General features: G+C 46.8%; 2 protein-coding genes across 2 annotated transcripts; both read left to right on the plus strand.

Moving 5' to 3' along the window:
• The first annotated feature begins 270 nt into the window (after positions 1 to 270).
• Positions 271 to 5,485, plus strand: LOC135394886 (cleavage and polyadenylation specificity factor subunit 3-like). Its single transcript, XM_064625927.1, has 2 exons — positions 271 to 1,926; positions 4,921 to 5,485. The coding sequence occupies exons 1-2, from the start codon at positions 307 to 309 to the stop codon at positions 5,392 to 5,394; spliced, it is 2,094 nt and encodes a 697-aa protein (XP_064481997.1). The 5' UTR covers positions 271 to 306; the 3' UTR covers positions 5,395 to 5,485.
• An 8,800-nt stretch (positions 5,486 to 14,285) lies between these two features.
• Positions 14,286 to 18,265, plus strand: LOC135396216 (TNF receptor-associated factor 5-like). Its single transcript, XM_064627242.1, has 2 exons — positions 14,286 to 14,440; positions 14,566 to 18,265. Exon 2 carries the CDS (start codon positions 15,405 to 15,407, stop codon positions 16,551 to 16,553), a length of 1,149 nt encoding a protein of 382 aa, XP_064483312.1. The 5' UTR covers positions 14,286 to 14,440; positions 14,566 to 15,404; the 3' UTR covers positions 16,554 to 18,265.
• The last annotated feature ends 655 nt before the right edge of the window (positions 18,266 to 18,920 follow it).

An 18,920-nucleotide genomic window follows, 5' to 3' on the forward strand; every position in this document is an offset into this window, starting at 1 on the left:
TAAGAAACGGTTTTCAGACGCCTACATGTTTTGTACATTTTACACGTTTTGTATTTGTACAAGGCATGAACAGAACCAAAACCAGAACTATTGTTTTTATGTAGGTACACCGATAGTTGCGCCCTCATTATGCTCGCTCAAGTATCAAGGCGATCAAGACAGCGGTCGAACCTCTTGAAACGTAAACTCATGTTAGCTTACATCTTGTTTTAATGTTACCTTAATTTTGTACGAGTAATATCAATAATACTCTTGCTTGGGGCCCGCGGCCTCCACGGATCAAACAACGATTTGCCTTTGTTCAACATGGCGGCCCCCATGGACGCTGCCGGCGATAGCCCAAAAAGAAAGGCAGACTCCCAAGTTCCCGCTGAAGAAAGTGATTTGCTTCTGATTCGACCTTTGGGAGCGGGACAAGAAGTCGGCAGATCATGCATCATCCTCGAATTCAAGGGGAAACGTATTATGCTAGACTGTGGCATTCATCCCGGCATGTCCGGCTTGGACGCTCTCCCTTACGTAGATCTCATCGAAGCCGACGAGATCGACCTTCTTCTCGTGAGCCATTTCCACTTGGATCATTGCGGTGCTTTGCCGTGGTTTCTACAGAAGACCACTTTCAGAGGCCGCTGTTTCATGACACACGCAACCAAGGCTATCTACCGCTGGCTACTTGCAGACTACATCAAAGTGAGCAACATCGGAACCGAACAGATGCTGTACTCCGAAGCAGACCTCGAAGCCAGCATGGAGAAGATCGAAACTATCAACTTTCACGAAGAGAAGGAAGTAAACGGCATCCGCTTTTGGTGCTACAACGCCGGACATGTTCTGGGCGCAGCCATGTTCATGATAGAAATCGCCGGAGTTAAAGTTCTGTACACGGGTGACTTTTCTCGTCAGGAAGATCGCCATCTCATGGCGGCCGAGATTCCTAATATCCACCCCGATGTTCTCATTATAGAATCCACCTACGGCACCCACATACACGAAAAACGCGAAGACAGAGAAGCTCGTTTTACCGGACTCGTGCACGACATTGTGAACCGCGGTGGACGGTGTCTCATTCCGGTGTTCGCTCTGGGTCGCGCGCAGGAACTACTACTAATACTGGACGAGTACTGGTCAAACCACCCCGAGCTGGACGACATTCCAATATACTACGCGTCCTCCCTCGCTAAAAAGTGCATGGCAGTGTACCAGACTTACGTGAACGCCATGAACGAGCGCATACGGCGGCAGATCACGGTGAACAACCCGTTTGTCTTCAAGCACATCTCTAATCTGAAGAGCATCGAGCACTTCGAAGATGTCGGACCTTGCGTCGTGATGGCCAGCCCGGGTATGATGCAGAGCGGGCTTTCCCGCGAACTCTTCGAGAGCTGGTGTACGGACCCAAAGAACGGCGTCATCATCGCCGGTTACTGCGTCGAGGGCACGCTCGCCAAGAACATCCTCTCCGAACCCGAAGAGATCACGACCATGGTGGGGCAGAAGCTGCCGCTCAAGATGTCCGTGGACTACATCTCGTTCTCGGCGCACACGGACTACCAGCAGACTAGCGAGTTCATCCGCTGCCTGAGGCCGCCGCACATAGTCCTGGTCCACGGCGAGCAGAATGAGATGGGTCGTCTCAAAGCTGCGATCGTGAGGGAGTACGAGGACGACATCGAGACGCGGATCGACGTCCACAACCCGCGTAACACTCAGGCCGTAGAACTGTATTTCAGGGGAGAGAAGACCGCGAAAGTGATGGGGGCGTTGGCGGTGCAGTCCCCGTCGCCTGGAAGGCAGCTCTCCGGTGTGCTGGTGAAGAGGAATTTCAGCTACCACCTCCTGTCTCCCGCGGACCTGGCCAAGTACACGGACATGGTGATGAGCACGGTCGGACAGAGGTTGAGTCTCAACTACACAGGTTCCTTTCAGGTACAATCGGATCTTCGGTCGCGTCAAGTTTATTTTTTTCTCGAGTGGATCGACGTTACAGGTTGCTTTTGCTGGGTTGGGGAAGTTGGTATACACACACACTTAACAAACACTTAAATTTCGAGGTTCACGACGGAAAGAATCATTTTAAGCGAGTGTTAGATGCAGAGAGAAATTAGAAATTGTGGCATGTATAGAGAGCAGTGTTGCAGGGATGCATACAGCAGTGGCTATGTGGCACAGAGAATGGGAAAAGCATGTGCTCTTCATCCTCGGTAATAGACGACTTCAGAAAATCCCAGAATGCTTAGCGCCGCTTTGAACTGTGGGAGGCTACTATTACAAAAGAAACTGATGGCCTCCAGACTGTTTCGATTTCTGCCCTACCGGTTCATTCCTCAAGTGACGTTGTGACAAGGTCAGCGTAAGCGAAACGTTAAGGATCATTCTTCGTCCCTCCCACTCAGTAAGCACCCAGGATGCAATGGGGAAGGATGAATAGGGGAATTTTCGGGTGAAACGAAAGGCATACGAAACAGGCCACTGCTGTGACACTGGTACGAGAAACAATTAATAATTTTTACATTTCCGCTCGGAACTGGGATTGCGAATGACCGTGGTATTCAAACACTGCCCTTTGATTGATTTCTGCCCTACCGGTTCATTCCTCAAGTGACGTTGTGACAAGGTCAGCGTAAGCGAAACGTTAAGGATCATTCTTCATCCCTCCCACTCAGTAAGCACCCAGGATGCAATGGGGAAGGATGAATAGGGGAATTTTCGGGTGAAACGAAAGGCATACGAAACAGGCCACTGCTGTGACACTGGGACGAGAAACAATTAATAATTTTTACATTTCCGCTCGGAACTGGGATTGCGAATGACCGTGGTATTCAAACACTGCCCTTTGATTGATTTCTGCCCTACCGGTTCATTCCTCAAGTGACGTTGTGACAAGGTCAGCGTAAGCGAAACGTTAAGGATCATTCTTCATCCCTCCCACTCAGTAAGCACCCAGGATGCAATGCGTGTGCAAGCAGCACTGGGATTTTCTGAAATTGTCCGTTGAGTTTAATGAGGGTTCTTTGTTTTCGGGTTTTATGATTTTTCAAATTCAGGAGGGAGAAATCAGGTGCTATTGACACACGAGAATTCGGGGAGAGATCAGGCGCTATGATCTCTGTTTGGTGTGTCGTCGGGGAATTTTCCGGTGAAACGAAAGGCATACGAAACAGGCCACTGCTGTGACACTGGGACGAGAAACGATTAATAATTTTTACATTTCCGCTCGGAACTGGGATTGCGAATGACCGTGGTATTCAAACACTGCCCTTTGATTGATTTCTGCCCTACCGGTTCATTCCTCAAGTGACGTTGTGACAAGGTCAGCGTAAGCGAAACGTTAAGGATCATTCTTCATCCCTCCCACTCAGTAAGCACCCAGGATGCAATGCGTGTGCAAGCAGCACTGGGATTTTCTGAAATTGTCCGTTGAGTTTAATGAGGGTTCTTTGTTTTCGGGTTTTATGATTTTTCAAATTCAGGAGGGAGAAATCAGGTGCTATTGACACACGAGAATTCGGGGAGAGATCAGGCGCTATGATCTCTGTTTGGTGTGTCGTCGGGGAATTTTCCGGTGAAACGAAAGGCATACGAAACAGGCCACTGCTGTGACACTGGGACGAGAAACGATTAATAATTTTTACATTTCCGCTCGGAACTGGGATTGCGAATGACCGTGGTATTCAAACACTGCCCTTTGATTGATTTCTGCCCTACCGGTTCATTCCTCAAGTGACGTTGTGACAAGGTCAGCGTAAGCGAAACGTTAAGGATCATTCTTCATCCCTCCCACTCAGTAAGCACCCAGGATGCAATGCGTGTGCAAGCAGCACTGGGATTTTCTGAAATTGTCCGTTGAGTTTAATGAGGGTTCTTTGTTTTCGGGTTTTATGATTTTTCAAATTCAGGAGGGAGAAATCAGGTGCTATTGACACACGAGAATTCGGGGAGAGATCAGGCGCTATGATCTCTGTTTGGTGTGTCGTCGGGGAATTTTCCGGTGAAACGAAAGGCATACGAAACAGGCCACTGCTGTGACACTGGGACGAGAAACGATTAATAATTTTTACATTTCCGCTCGGAACTGGGATTGCGAATGACCGTGGTATTCAAACACTTGCCTGAGCTCCACTAGAGCTCGTCTTTCACTCCTGCAAGAGGGGATTATAAAAGGAGGACATATGGGTTGTCACAAATAGCTCCCTTTGCCGATATCATGATTCACTCGTCCAACGGTTTACCGAGAACGCCAAGTTGAAGGACCGCAAGGATTTTCGGGTACATATCGGGTTTTACCCGAAGTCTCGAAAATGTATTTGGGGGGGGGGGGGGGGGGAACTATCACGAAAATCGGGTTTAGCCCAAAAACGAAGAACCCTAAGTTTAATACGCTGACACTGGTAGTAAAGATGTCGTTGCAAAACCGGAGAAACTAGTCCTCGTAACCCTTCAGCTGAGTATCGTAACCTGCACCAACAGTTTCAGATGTTGTACACTAAACCAGCCCTACCCGAGATTGTAAACAGCATCATATTTAGAACCTGATGTTTTAGGGTTAAACCTGATTTCCCCCCGAATTTGCACCCCGAATTGAGGTTCACCTATCTAGGGCTAAACCCGATTTCTACCTGCAAAACTGCACCTAGGCTAGGCACCTCAAGGCATCGACATACTAGTTCCTCACAAAATATGCGACTGTCCCTTACTTCTGGCACTTTGGATAAACGGTACAGTGAACGTTTATTCTACAATAATACCAGATTTCTCCCTGAACTCAGTCTGATGGTAATTTTTCTTCCCGAATTTTCGACATCAATTTATTGACCCGATTTCTGCCCCCCCCCCCCCCCCCCCAATTTGGAAAAATATAAAACCTGAAAACTTGAGGGTCTAATCATATTACAAAGCTCTCGCACTTTTTTTTTCCTACAGGTCCTCCACTTCTTCTTGAACCAGCTCTCGGGCGACATAGAGATCGTGGAAGGGCAAAAGAAGAGCCTCAGGGTATTCGGCAACGTCACCGTCACGCAGGAGTCCGGCAACATGGTCGTCCTCGAGTGGAACTCCAGCCCGGTGAACGACCTCTTCGCCGACGCAGTGGTGACCGTGGTCCTGCGGGCGCAGTGCTCTCCCATCGCTCCCCGCAGTCTGCCCACGTCCCTGGTGAAGGTCGACCGCATGCACTTCACGGAGTGTCTCATGGAGACCCTGGCGGGAATGTTCGGTGAGGACTCGGTGGGGAAAGTGGTGAAGGGGGAACGCATGATGGTCACGGTCAACGACCACTGCGCGCACATCAACCTGCGGAGCCTCGAGGTGAAGTGCGACGGCGACGACACGTTGCAACAGATTGTTTCTACGGCGGTTACAAAGTTGTACAACTCTATGGCTCCGGTGAAGGTTTGAGCGCGCGTTTTTTGTGGTGCGTCTGTACAAAGGAAGTCTCGTTGAGTTTTGTGTTGATATGATATCTCCCGTAATAAACGAGAAAATGTAATCGTGTCTATCTTTCTGAAGGATTTCGCATGCAGGACATAGAAAAATCTGACAAGCCCTCGTTGTTTGAGCAGTTTGTAATTAGAGCCCGATGTTTTCGGGAAATAGTTTTTTCTAAATTTGGGGGGTTAAAATCGGGCAAATAAATATGTGCACTAAATTCGTGCGAATTCGGGTGAAAAAACTTCCATTATGCTAAAATCGGGGAGAAATCGGGCTCAGTTATTCAAACTAACAGTAGCGGTTTGTTACAAACGGTGATATAACTGCATTTTTCTGCCAAACAAGTAAGTTAGTGCATTCCTACAGACATCCCAATGAGGGCAATTTGCTGGGTAAAAATCGGGTTTCACCCTAAAGAGGCAACCTTCAATTCGGAGTGCAAATTCGGGGAAGAATCGGGTAAAACCCTAAAACTTCAGGCTCTATTTGTAATCATATTCCCCGTACTGTTCAATAATGATTGCCGACATGTATTTGGGAGATAGAAGCTACGAGCATTCTTTTTATAACGTGCAACTATTTTCTTGCTTTTTGCGTACCTCGAAAGAATCGTACATTTTGAGTTCCCACAAATTCATCCGTTTATGTGACACATAACACGTTTGAGATTAGCTACTGTAGATAAGCAGTATGTATTTTTCGATCTCGTATGCTGGGAGCCTTTCGCACGTTGCCAGAAATCGTTTCCACAGAACTTGGGTGACAACATGCAAGTGCTGAACAAATACAGGTTCACTCTGAAGCATACTCATACGCAATCCCAGCCCACCAGACTGAAAGGGATCGCAACAGGCCATCCCATGCAGAGCCATAGAGAAGCGGGTTTGAGCCTCGCAGGGCAGGGTAAATCTGAAGCGCCCCCCACCCCCCGCTCCCACTGTTATCAGAAAATGCTGCCAAGATCGTAAATTCAACTTCTTTTCATTCCCGCTTTATATTGTCTAACCAACCTGCCAGGACCTCCTGTTCGGTACCCTCTGGTGAGGGAGCCCAGGGCATCTGCCCCACTCGCCCCCCCCTCACTACGGCTCTGATCCTAGGTAAACATAAAAGACGGTTCTTTGCAGGATGGGAACCTGCATTGAAAGTTTCACAGCTAAGAGGGTAATGGAAGTGGAGAAAATGGACACCGTGCGTACTGAAACTCATGCGGCTCTAACACCACAGCCCTTGCCACCTCCCGTGAGGCAGCGCACGTGAAGTCACGTGCTTATGGCTGCCAATGGGAATGGACGCAGCATTGAGCTCAGCGACGTCTGCGCTTTGCTCGGGAGTGTGTCTGAGCGCTTATGTATATCGCCAAGTAGGACCCCTAGAAGAATAATACTTTTTGCATCAGTATTCTGGAGTGCGGTACAATGTGTTCATGATGTGGTGAACCTCACTTGCAAAAGTGCCCAACCACTGTAAGATCGACCCGTGGAGCGAGAGGAGATCAGGAGGTCTGTCACACTCCCCAACTTATGCCAGATAAATATAAAACAGTTATCTACAGTGATTTGAAACTTCATTCAGAGTTTAAAAACTAAAGGAGGCGGCAGATACATGGCAAACCAGCACTGCAAATACCAAAACTCTGCCCGCTGTGACATCACAAGAGTCGTGCTCATGGCCAGTGTGCTGCTGGCTGAAGGAGAGGTCACACACTTACATAAACGAATAGATATGGTTCGTGCTTCTCTCAGGTCGGAGCTCAATGCCCAAGCTTGTCCTAGGGCTTTCGAAGAATGTTTTTAACACTGCAGTGCCTTCAGACTGTTGCAATAGTTCATGCTGCAGGATTTTCCAAGAAATGTGCTTATGTTACGTTGCTCTTCACGATGTGCAACACCAGGCTCTGTCTGGTGGCGTTCCGCAAAGACATAACCACATGATGCAAGCCATTGTAGGCTATACCTTTCATCCATGAAACCCCAGTATGTGCTGTTTTCAAGCAAACATATTTTTATTCTCCTTTTCCATCTATAGCAGGTATGTTGGGCTGCAGATGATACCATGTGGGATGCACTGATCATGGCTGATGACACCACAAAACGCCCGTGAGGAGTCATAATACCACGTGTGTAATACTACTCGAGAACCCATTGGAGCTCATCACAATCTGTGTGAGTGGAATCGGAAATATGCACGAGTGTTCTCGTAAATGGTGGGCGAATACCCTAGGAAGGGTGGGTACGTCGATGGGAAAGTAGCTAGCATGGCGTAATAGTACCATTTCTGACTGGAACCCGGCTTTTTGTTGGCTCAACTTCTATTGCAGATACCCTTTCATCAACCAGCTTACTTCAACGTATCAGTATTGCTTGCTTGTTTGTTTTTAAGTCCACGTTAGCGCCACGACGAAACGGTCGCCACTAGCAGCGTACACGAGCGGACGGAGTGGAAAGGGCAGCGGGAAACAGTGGGAGACAGGAATTTAGAATGCATATTGGGCTGACTTCAGGGGGAACTTTTGTCTGGAACGTCTGCTGCAGAACCAAGGAAAATGCTTATCTGAAACTGAAACTGAAACTTTATTGGCTCAACAATAACGAAAAAAAAAGGGGGGGCCATAGCCGAGAGCCAGAGAAATCCAAAAGGCAGGGGCGTTAGAGCACTGCACGGGCCGACTTTTCCGGGCCCGACCCGGCCCGGGCGCATCGAAAAATGGCCCGGCCCGACCCGGGCCCGGACCTTCATATTTTTATGCGGCCCGGCCCGGCCCGGTGACCCAGTGACTAGAGCCCGGCCCGGCCCGGCGTCTAAGCAAATAGAGCCCGGCCCGGCCCGGCCCGGTGACCCGGCGAGTAGATCCCGGCGTAGTATTTCCAGCCGCGACGTACGCGTTTCTGGCGATTATCAAACAAATTTATAAGTAAATTTATAAGGAGAGAAGACAAACATACAAGTGATGGCGGTTTAACACCGTAACCGCACGAGACCAAATTAAATCCAGAACGCACGGGGCGTTATCGTTACACTGTCAAGATTTTGCGGAGATAGAGCATGCTGTCGACAAACTGCTTCTCCCAGTCCCTATCCCTCTCACCAAGCTTTGCCAGAGTGATTGTGAAATATGTGAGGAGTGAGGAGCAATGTAAAGTGGCTTGGAGAATGTGCTAGACGGTCGAATCATATGCATAATGCAGTACCCTTTGCTTGTCTTTGCAAAATATGCACAGGAATGACGCAAGCGCATGATGATATGAACTAATGCATCTCCAATGTGTGGAATTAGCTGCGTGGCCCGGCCGGGCCTGACTCTTGGGAACATATTTGTCGGCCCGGGCCCGGCCCGGCCCGCGGTGGTGGCGTATTTTAACGGCCCGGGCCCGGCCCGGCCCGTGGTGCTGGCGTATTTTGTCGGCCCGGGCTCGGCCTGGCCCGGAGCACACAGCCAATAACAAGCCCAGCCCGGCCCGCGGGCCGGGTCGGGCCCGGGCCGGGTCGGGGGCCCGGGCCCGTGCAGTGCTCTAAGGGGCGTACACACACACACACACAGGTGCCCGATGCCTCCTCGACCGTGACAACAAAGACAACAAAAAAGAAGAGGAAAAGACACAGTATAAAAACAGTCAAATGTCTACTGAACAGGGCAGTCTTCGAGGCTTTCCTTTGCACCGACTCTAAATGCTGCCGCAGACAGACTTGACAAGGACTCCAGATGGGTGCGCAATGTTCAAGGATAGGCAGCACAAGAGCAGTATATAGTGAGCAAAAGACATGCGAAGGCATACCTCTGGATGTCCTGGATAAAGCACATATACATACACATATATATACAGCACATCCGGTGGTGAGATTGGAATCTACTGCCTCCTAGTCTTCAGCGTGGTGCAACCTTGGTGCCACCCTGGTACAGCGGGCAAGAGTTGTTGCATTCACTCGGTCATGACAAAATCAAATGACGTAACATGGCTTTAAGCGCAGAATCAACTGAGTGCTATTTGGAGGAGATTCGCTCATGTAATTCAAGTGTGTGATGCTGATACACCGGCCAACAGGCATGTGACGTGCAAAGGAGAGAGCAGTGTGCACATAGTACACTTAATATTACCTCATGTGCATGGCTTGCCAATAGTGGCAAGAATAGTCTTAAAAGCGCCAAAATCTGGAAAGACCAGCCGGAAAAGCCGTGCTGAAAACTGGGATGTAGTGGGATTGAGTCCCACTATGATCCAGTTTGTACATGTATACCCAAGGAGCCTCAGAACGATGACAGTAACTGTGTATTCACACGAGCAACTTTTCCCAGAATACTCCAGAGGAAGATGCAGAAGACAGCATAGCTTTCTGCTGTCCAGTAAGCACGAGATCTCAATGTTACGTCTTTTTATGGTATTCTAATCATGCGGAATGCCTTGCAATTCAGCCACAACATATTCTGTAGCAGACGACGGGGCCAATGGTGTCGTCAGCCATGTGCGCACTACGCCATTACCAATATTCTGGTGCTGTGCGAATACTCAACATGAGAGGCAGTGGCACTTCTGCCCCATGAGAAATTTCTTTTTAAATTAAAATATTCAATGGGATGTCGCCTGTGCGTATACACAGTCAGATACGAAATGTACTTAAAATTAGAATAGGCAAGTGAAATGTGTTTTCTTAAACAACCAAGAGTAATGCTAGCATTAGCATTATTGTACATCAAGGAGCAAGTCTGTCATGATGTTCCATTAAGCTCGGTTATGCAACAACCAGAGTCCTTGATTTCTTGTACATTTTGGTGCTGCGACCCATGAACCCGTTTCTTCCGGTTCAAGATGTCAAGGTGAGGCTTGCAGAACTACACCAACACGGAAAACCTGGAGTGCTGGAAGGACTACCGAAATGCGGACCACCACCCGTTCAACATTCACTCTAATCATCAACAAACTCGAGGCGCTGCTGACACTGCCACCTGCAAACCGTCGATCAGTGGAATTCGAAGTTGCAATTTTTTTAAGCCAAGCCATACACTTTGCAATAGATGGGTGGAGACATTTAAGCGCGTATTGAAGACAAGTCCTTGGAGGGCGGATGTGAAGCCCTGCGACTGTTGCTTAGAATCCATCGCTAGCATCGACGTACAATTCTGCTCTGTTCTGGACACCTCACAACGTCCTGGGAGACAGGTGTCAAATGAAGCGATCATTTACCACCCTTGCCTACCCATTGTTCCCTTTCTGTCAACCATTCTGATAGGATCACTCTACTAAAGCTCAAGATCGGCTCCTTCAGCGGTGAGCCCTTGGCAAGGAATTTTCTGTGACCAATTTTGTGCAAGCATTCACGATAACCCACGGCTTTCAAATGTCACCACGATGAAGAGCTTGACATCCCCCGTCCTTGGACCTGCGGCCCGAGCTGTGGGCTGGTTGATTACTATGGACAAAAATTATGAAACAGTCGTCGAAGTTCTCAAGACAAGGTCCGGCAAGAGTGAATTACTTGTCAACGAACATTTAGAATCACCGTTTGATCTTGCACCAGTGCAGTCCATTGACGATGTCACAGGATTACTTACTGCATGAAGCTGATACTGTCCTGGTTAGAAACCTCCAGAGTTTGGGCATACCATAAAGCCAGTACATGATCGCCGTTCACAGGGCAGTTATATTAGGAAGATTCCTCCCACGCTCGAGCTCAAATATGACTGTGTCAAAGGAAGTGACTCGGCAGACAATGATTTGTCGTGCGTTTTGGACTTCTTGGAAAAGAAGAGTGAGTGTCTATCTATTTAGGGACTGTCGAGTGTGCTACAGGCTTCGATGTACTACCAGCCTGTTAGGGAGCTCCTATATGAAGATAAACCTATGATACTAGTTGGATGAGACAGAACATTGCATTGTGGTCAAGGATTTGATCAATTTCTACCAAATATGCAATACGAGTATGCTGCAAGGTTGCGTTTGCGCCTATATTTTGTTCAACGCCCAATTATTTTGTCTCACCAGGCACACAGCAACATAATCAGCAATGGCAGAACAGTGGAGAAAACTTAGATTATGGTGGTGCCTAGGTTACAGTTGTTCTTTAGTGATGGAAAAGAGAATTCTTTGGCAACGAAATGGACAGCTCAATTCTGGTTGAGTGATGAAAAATGGATATCGCGTCTTGCCTATTTGGTGGACATGTTTCAGCAGCCGAACAAGACCTTCAACCTTCAGATGCGAGGAAGGAACACGAACATCATCAAGTTCATCGACTCCCTGAAGGCCTTCCTGTGCAAAGTGGAAAACTGGAAAATCAAAGGAGGTAATGCCGCAATGTTTGAGAGGCTAGCCTCGACGCTTAGCGACAGTGACCATGATGGCAAAGTTTCAGCATCAGCCAGTAAGGAAATTGTGCTCCACTTAACAGGTTTGGAAGGTGAATTCCGCAGGTATTTCCATGAAATTAGTGATGACGACTTGGCTCTAGTGCAGAACCCTTTCAAGTTGTCAGTGGAGAAGGTGCTTGATAATTGTCAGAACAAATTTTTGGACGAAGACTGATTCTGGAGCAAGGGACACATTCAAAAAGAAAACGATAACGTAGTCCTGGCCCCTGGTGTGCGCTTCTTACCACAAAGTTTCGGAAAAAAACGTTCCACACATTGCTTCCCTTCGTGTTGACGGACGTCTGCAAAGCTGTGTTTTCGGCACTTTTGCAGATCAAGTCGAAGCAGCAAAGCAGACTAGATGTAGAATCTCATCTACGCCGCGCTCTTTCGCGGACAGCTCTGCGCGTCCAAGAACTCGTGAGGGATAGGCAGTCAGATTTCTTGTTGACAGTTGTGTGTTTGGAACTTCCATTGCTACTTATCTAATCACGCCTTTGTTCCCCTTTCCTTATCTTCCTTTGTAAATGTGGACCGTGTCCTTGATGCTGGAAGCAGGGGAGGGTAACGGTAATGGTAACGGAAACAGAAACGGTACAGTACCGAAATTGGAGATGGTAACGATAACAGAAACGGAAACCACGGTCCTCCATTACCGGAAACAGAAACGGAAATTATCGTCCGGTATCGAATTCGGGTAATGGCTATCCCTGTTGTGCGATGACATTTGAGTGACTTTTCATTTTGTTTTAGTGTTTTGATGACTCCATTCCCTGTAATGCTCTAAATACTAAGCGTGGGCACGGAAACAGAGCGCAATATTGGATCTCAAAGGTGCGCCTCTCGCTTACCTCGTCCCAGTCCTCATAACCCCAAGACATCAACACATGACTATACTCCACCATAGCACGCGGATGACAGCCTATGATTTTTAGTTATTTATTGTTGCTTTTTTTTCATTTCATCGTGACTATGGCAGTATTATTTACTATTGAGAGCGTCCGCTTATGAATGCGACATTGGATGAAGGTTACGCTTATCTTGAGTTGCTGGACTCCGAGTGCTGAAGACTGAAGGCATGTTCCTACATTTTTTTCTTCTTCTAAACCTTGCAAGATGTGCACATCCCAACGACGTCAAATTACTTGTGTAGTGTTTACGCGTGATACCGAAGCGGCGCTTGGGCAAAACAGGGTGCCGACACAGCCGGACGGGCTATCCCGCCGCAGCTCTGTAACAGCCGTTCCGTTACCAGAAACAGTAACAGAAACGAAATTGACAGGCTGGTATCAGAAACAGGTAACCGAAACGAAAATATAGCAGTAACGAAAATACATCCGGCTGGAAGTGGTATATACGTGTTACTTCTACATACTATTTGTGACATTATGAACATGTGGTGCTACTGACATCGTGGTTTTAGTCAACCTTGAATAACTTTCCCGACATGCGCCAAAAGGGGGTCCAGAGAGCGGGAAAAAGCTGGCAACCGCTGCGTTAGATGCTTCTGTACCGTTACCTTACTCAAAAGGTAGCATTACTGTAAATGTGCCAATTCCACGTAAGGTTAGACGAGAAATGGACACTGTCTGCCAGCAGGAAAGGCGTGCTACACGGGAAAACGGCTGCAAGAGAAGGAAACAATGTTACACTTAGTCACAAATAGTCTGCCTCAGGAGTATACGAGAGTTGCAAAATATTGACGTACAGGAAAACAGAGACGTGTACCCAATATGGGACCTTGAGTGATGCCTAACTGAACTAGTACGTCGAGATAGACGTTTGTTACACGATACAAGCAAGTAAGGTGTGGCTATTTAGCCATTCATGTGTCCAACAGGGGGCAGGGAGTACATATGCCTAAAATATAAAATGCGTGCAAACGTCGAATACAACTGGTGAAGGTGAAACTGTGTTGGGTACACCCAGCTCGTATTTGGACATAACCTCACAGCAAGAAAGCATTTGCGCTCACTACGAAGCACGGGCTGCGCACAGGGGCGCGTTTGCACATCACAACTTATTGCTGGTGACCAATGAACGAGATAGGAACACCTTCCCGCAGCAGAATATGGATGTCAAAAAGAGTCTTCCATACAACCGCAGCATGCTCTCTGCATTCATGTATTTGTGCATTCATTCCTCCACCGTGATTCATTCTCTGCATTCACTTTCGTTCATTTTTCCATTTTTTAAATACGGATACGGATTGGATTGGACGGATATACGACATACGAGACCAGACACATCTGCTTCTCTTCCCTTTCACAGCGCAAAGAGGAAGCATTTATGTGAATAGTATATCTGTTTTGTAATAAGACAACACAATACCAATATCACATGCGTGTGCAGTTTGTTTATTTGTTTACATTTGGCATTTGCGGTGTTTCCGGTTCCGCCCGGTGAGTTTTGGTTGTTTTGGCGCGTGAAGGGGCGAAACTCGCGAGCTCACGAGCAAAGCATATATGCCGGTACCGCTTTGGGTGGGTTTTAGTGTCCTTCCGTAACATATTGTCGATACAGACTGTGAAAAGCTCGGTGCCTTATGGATACTTCTGCAAGCCAATTCAGTGATTGATAAGTAGAAGGCAGGTGTGCTTCGCTTGCTTTGGTGCGACAGGTGCGACAACGAAGGAATACTGATTTTTCCCGCTACCCACTCGATGACAGGTAAGTCAGTTCCTATTCCATTCTGCCGCTTAGCATAGCATAGCGTCACACCTGTGGCATACGCAGCATTTTGGCAGGTAGAATTTTTGGTTTTGACGTTTCTGATCCCTATTTTTCTTGTTCAGGTATAAGCACTCAACCCATATCTGCTTCAGAATAGCATCTGCATGGATACAGTAGAATGGATAAGCCACTCAGAGTGATTGGAGCATCATCTTTCGACCTAGCAGCTGCACAAGTTCCTTTGTGGCGGGTCAACCAGGCGCCTACAGAAGCAGCAAAGGGATATGGACATATTCTCTGTCATGCTGGATCTCTGAATGTGTGTGCTTGTGCAGCCAATATACTGTTGTTCTACTGTGAAATCTTCCACGTGAGACATCAGCTATCAGTGAATGCAAAGTTGCTTCGGCATATCATTCGAACTTCAGAAACAATGTTCATATAACAAGAGATGAACTGAGTTCTGAGGCTGGAACAACATAGAAGGGACAGATACAGATAGGGACAGATAGATTTTGAAATATCTCGAAAAATGAAGCAATTTGTGTAACAGAAACAACCAACGCTTCCGCATTTTATTTATTTCACTCGACGCGAACGAAAATCCAGAACCGCCAAAGCGGGGGAGAGGGTAGATAGTAGATAACAGATTAGAGAGGGAAAGCAAAAAAGCTACTCAACTGTCGTCAAACGATTGGCCCAACGCTAGAGGTCACGTGAGTTTTTCCCGACAATAGAAATATACCACACGTTCATCCCCCGTGAGTCCGCGCCTTTGCATTTATCATTCCGAAACTTTATCGTGCAGCCTAGCACTCGGGAATACGTGTGACAATACTACACGAACGTACATTCCAACACGATCTCTGTAGTTATCGAAAGGCTGCAGCGGCGAGGTGACTGTAAGTAGTGCTTTGATCACCGTTTTTCACTCTCTGTACGCCGCAGTCGAGACATTAGAATGCCGACCATGCGGGACTGTTCGCTCTGCCGAACAAAGTGCGTTGCCGTTTGGGTAACGGATCCTTGCAAGCACGAAGCCTGTTACAAGTGTCTCACGTCCCGCGGCAACATCACCACTTGCTTTGCATGTGGAAGAAATGTCGAATTCCTCAGGTGTCCGGGTGCTCCATATGGATGTCAGTTCAGCACTCGTAGTCGGGGAACGTGGAAGCAACACGAGGTCAAGTGCACGTTCCTCCCCGTGGAATGCCCGTACCAGTGTGAGGCTATTCTACTCAAGAAAACGCTTAGTCGCCACATGACCAGCGAGTGCCCACTACGGCTTGCAACTTGCGAATACTGTCACGACAGCGTGTTCGAAGCCGAGCTTGACGATCATGAGGAGTCTTGTCCGGAGGAGCCCATCAGGTGCTCATTTTGTCACCAAGGAAACATCAGACGGGGTCGCCTGCCGGATCACGCTAAAACATGCCAGGAGACTCCTAAGCATTGCCCTTTGAATAAGTATGGATGTGGCTTCGTGGGACTGGACACTGTCATGGATGAACACCTGAACGTCAAAAACCATGTCCCGTGCTTCGAGAAACTAAACAAGGGCATGGAAGAACGAGACGCGGAGATTGCTCGTCTACGAGAAGAACGAGACGCGGAAAATGCTCGTTTACGCGCATACGTCGACACCCTGAAGAATGAGATGAAGGAATTTTTCTCGGATGGTGTCGTGCCGTTTGACAAACAACTGAAATGGACGGCGATCCCAGAACGTTGCAGGAACGGCGGATGGAACTATGGATCATCTAGTGATCTGAAGTCATGTTTGCTGACAAGCCCCATATACAAACATCGCAACACAAAGACCTCGTTCTGCTTCACTTTGACAATTGTTTGCGATGAGTACTCGACGTCTGCAACATTGAGGCAATGTCTCCTTGCACAAGAAGACTCATCTAAAAACGAACAATTCACGGTAAAGGTTGAAAAGAAGTCCAGCCGAGTGCTATGTGAGGTTTCAAGAAAGGAAAGAATTGCATGCAAAGATCAGGAACTCATGTCTTGGTCACCTGGATGTGAACTTTTTTACATAGTAACGTGCATTCAGGATAACAATACTTCTTTTGTGGCTCGCAGTCCAGTAAGGCGACAATGAAACTTATCAGCAATTTCTGCACTATTGAGTATTGTTAGCAGAGAGCATGAAGTGGATATATTGAGTAGTTTAAGAAACGAAGGCAGAAAAAATAGGCGATGTCAAGTTGCCGGTGGTGAGTAAATCAAAGAGTGATATTAAACGGTAGGAACAACTTATTTATTTACACATGGTAAACAAGAAGTGCAGTCTCGTGCACGAAAGTCTTGTTTACCATGTGTAAATAAATAAGTTGTTCCTACCGTTTAATATCACTCTTTAGTTTAAGAAAGATAGAAAAATGTGGCAGCACAATTAGCTTTACAAATAGGCCCAGTAGGAAATTAACATTGTCAGATTTAAGAAAGGATAGTGCAGGAAAACACTTTTGTAGGTAGCCAGCAATTTGTTTTATATTTTTGGGAAAAGTTTACTCTAACAGTTCTGAGCATAGAGGAACTTATATATTGTTACCCATTGTGTACTCATGTAACAACTTTGTTTTGGTGCTTATGATTGGTGCGCATGCTCCTGTAAGTTGACTAGTAAATGTTTGTTATCACTACTGTGCAGAAAATTATTTCAACTTTACCATGATAATCCATATCAACTATACTCCTCAATCATCGACATGAGGATGAAGACTCTCTTCTTTCACAACAAAATCTGAAAGAAGTAGTTCATCCTATGCACAGACTTTAACCTCATAATAATCCATCGGACTTTTATATAATGCATCTGCTCCCTTTTGAGTGCAGCTCCAGATATGTGCAGGATGCTTTGAAAACTGTATCCAAAATGCTCTCCTAAACGAACAACACTCAATGTATAGTACAACCCAGAAACCAAAGTAGATAGAGTAGAATACCAAATATTTCTTTGAGAGACACGTGCGATAAGGCACTGGAGTATCAGCCGTGAGCATAATTCAATTTAAAACAATTACATAATATATATACGGCGAGCCTAAACAATTTGGTGAACTTATGCTTCGCACTGTCGATAGAATTCCTGGGTTTTCGTTAACTGTCGAGTGAAATTTGTGAATTAGGTATGCTTCACGCTGTTGTCTGCTACTGCGGGAGGGGAAACCTGATTGTAAGATGAATGCGGTGACATCTTTAAAGGAATGGCCCGGTTCACTGAAGTGTTAGGAGAAATTTGGTTTCTTCATTACGTCGGACTCATGGTTCTTAAAACGAATTCTGAGTGTTGTGGTAGTTTGGCCAATGTGTTGTGCTTTACAGAGACTACATTTTAGTAAATATACTACATTGGAAGAGTTGCAGTTGAAATTGCCGTTAACTTTAACTCGAAAATTGGAATTCGTGCTTTGGACAATGTCTGTGGTCTGCATCATGCTGCAAATTTGGCATCTTCGTCCCTCATGTGGGTGGCAGCCTTTGCTTGTATGTTGCGGCTTATTGACTTTAGTACTGACTAAGTGGTACTGAATATTTCGTGCACGGCAGTAAGTTATGCTGGTGGTTCGGGGAATATTCTTTTTAGACGTTCAGACTAGATTGAGTGGTGCCATTGTAGAATGCTTTCAAGGTTGGAAACGGCATGCTATTACCAACCTTACTTTGAGTAAAGACCAACCTTGTTACTTTTTTGAGCAAAGAAAGGACATTGATAACGTGTTCACAATTAATGGTGCTATTAGACGTTTAGTTCGAAGCAGACGTTGCTAACAGATGTTTCAGGAAATAAATTATAAGCTTTTGTGCGTAGCGGTCTGTACGGTCTGCGGAGGGTAGGTTTCTCATTAATGACCAAAATCCGTGGGAACGGCAGTGGTCCTATCAACGAGGGTTCACTGTGTACAATACCGATATGGTGCGAAGTTGTGTTTGCACCCATATTTTGTTCGACATTAAATTAATTCGTCCCGCCGGACACACAGCAATAAAGTCAGCAGCGGCAGAACAGTGGACATAACTTAAATTACGGTTGTGCTTTAGCGATTGAAAACACAAGTTACTGGCAATGAAACGGACAGCTCAATTCCACACAGACATGGGAGATCTCGTTAAACATGATTTGATGGAAGGTAACAGTTCTGAGACTGACGTGCACAACACACAAACAGAACACAAGCCTCAAAGTGCCTAAGTACATGAACAATTACAACATGGTAGTCATTAGCAAGGCCATACGGTTTCAGAAATTCAGCGGAACGCACCTCTCAATTGCTGGTCGGCTGCATGCAGTGCCGTTAGTGGAATGAGGCTCCGTGGTTAGTCATCGAAAGGCAGATGCCAGCGTAGCATAATTGGTTAACGCACTCGACTTGCAATAAAGATATACATATCTTCATGTGTCGCAGTCAGGGCTGCCTGGAGTGGAGCCCCGGGCCTTTTCAGGGCCCGCCCGACAGTTGCTAGC

This window comes from Ornithodoros turicata, chromosome 5 (genome assembly GCF_037126465.1).
Source record: "Ornithodoros turicata isolate Travis chromosome 5, ASM3712646v1, whole genome shotgun sequence".
Lineage (NCBI taxonomy): Eukaryota > Metazoa > Arthropoda > Arachnida > Ixodida > Argasidae > Ornithodoros > Ornithodoros turicata.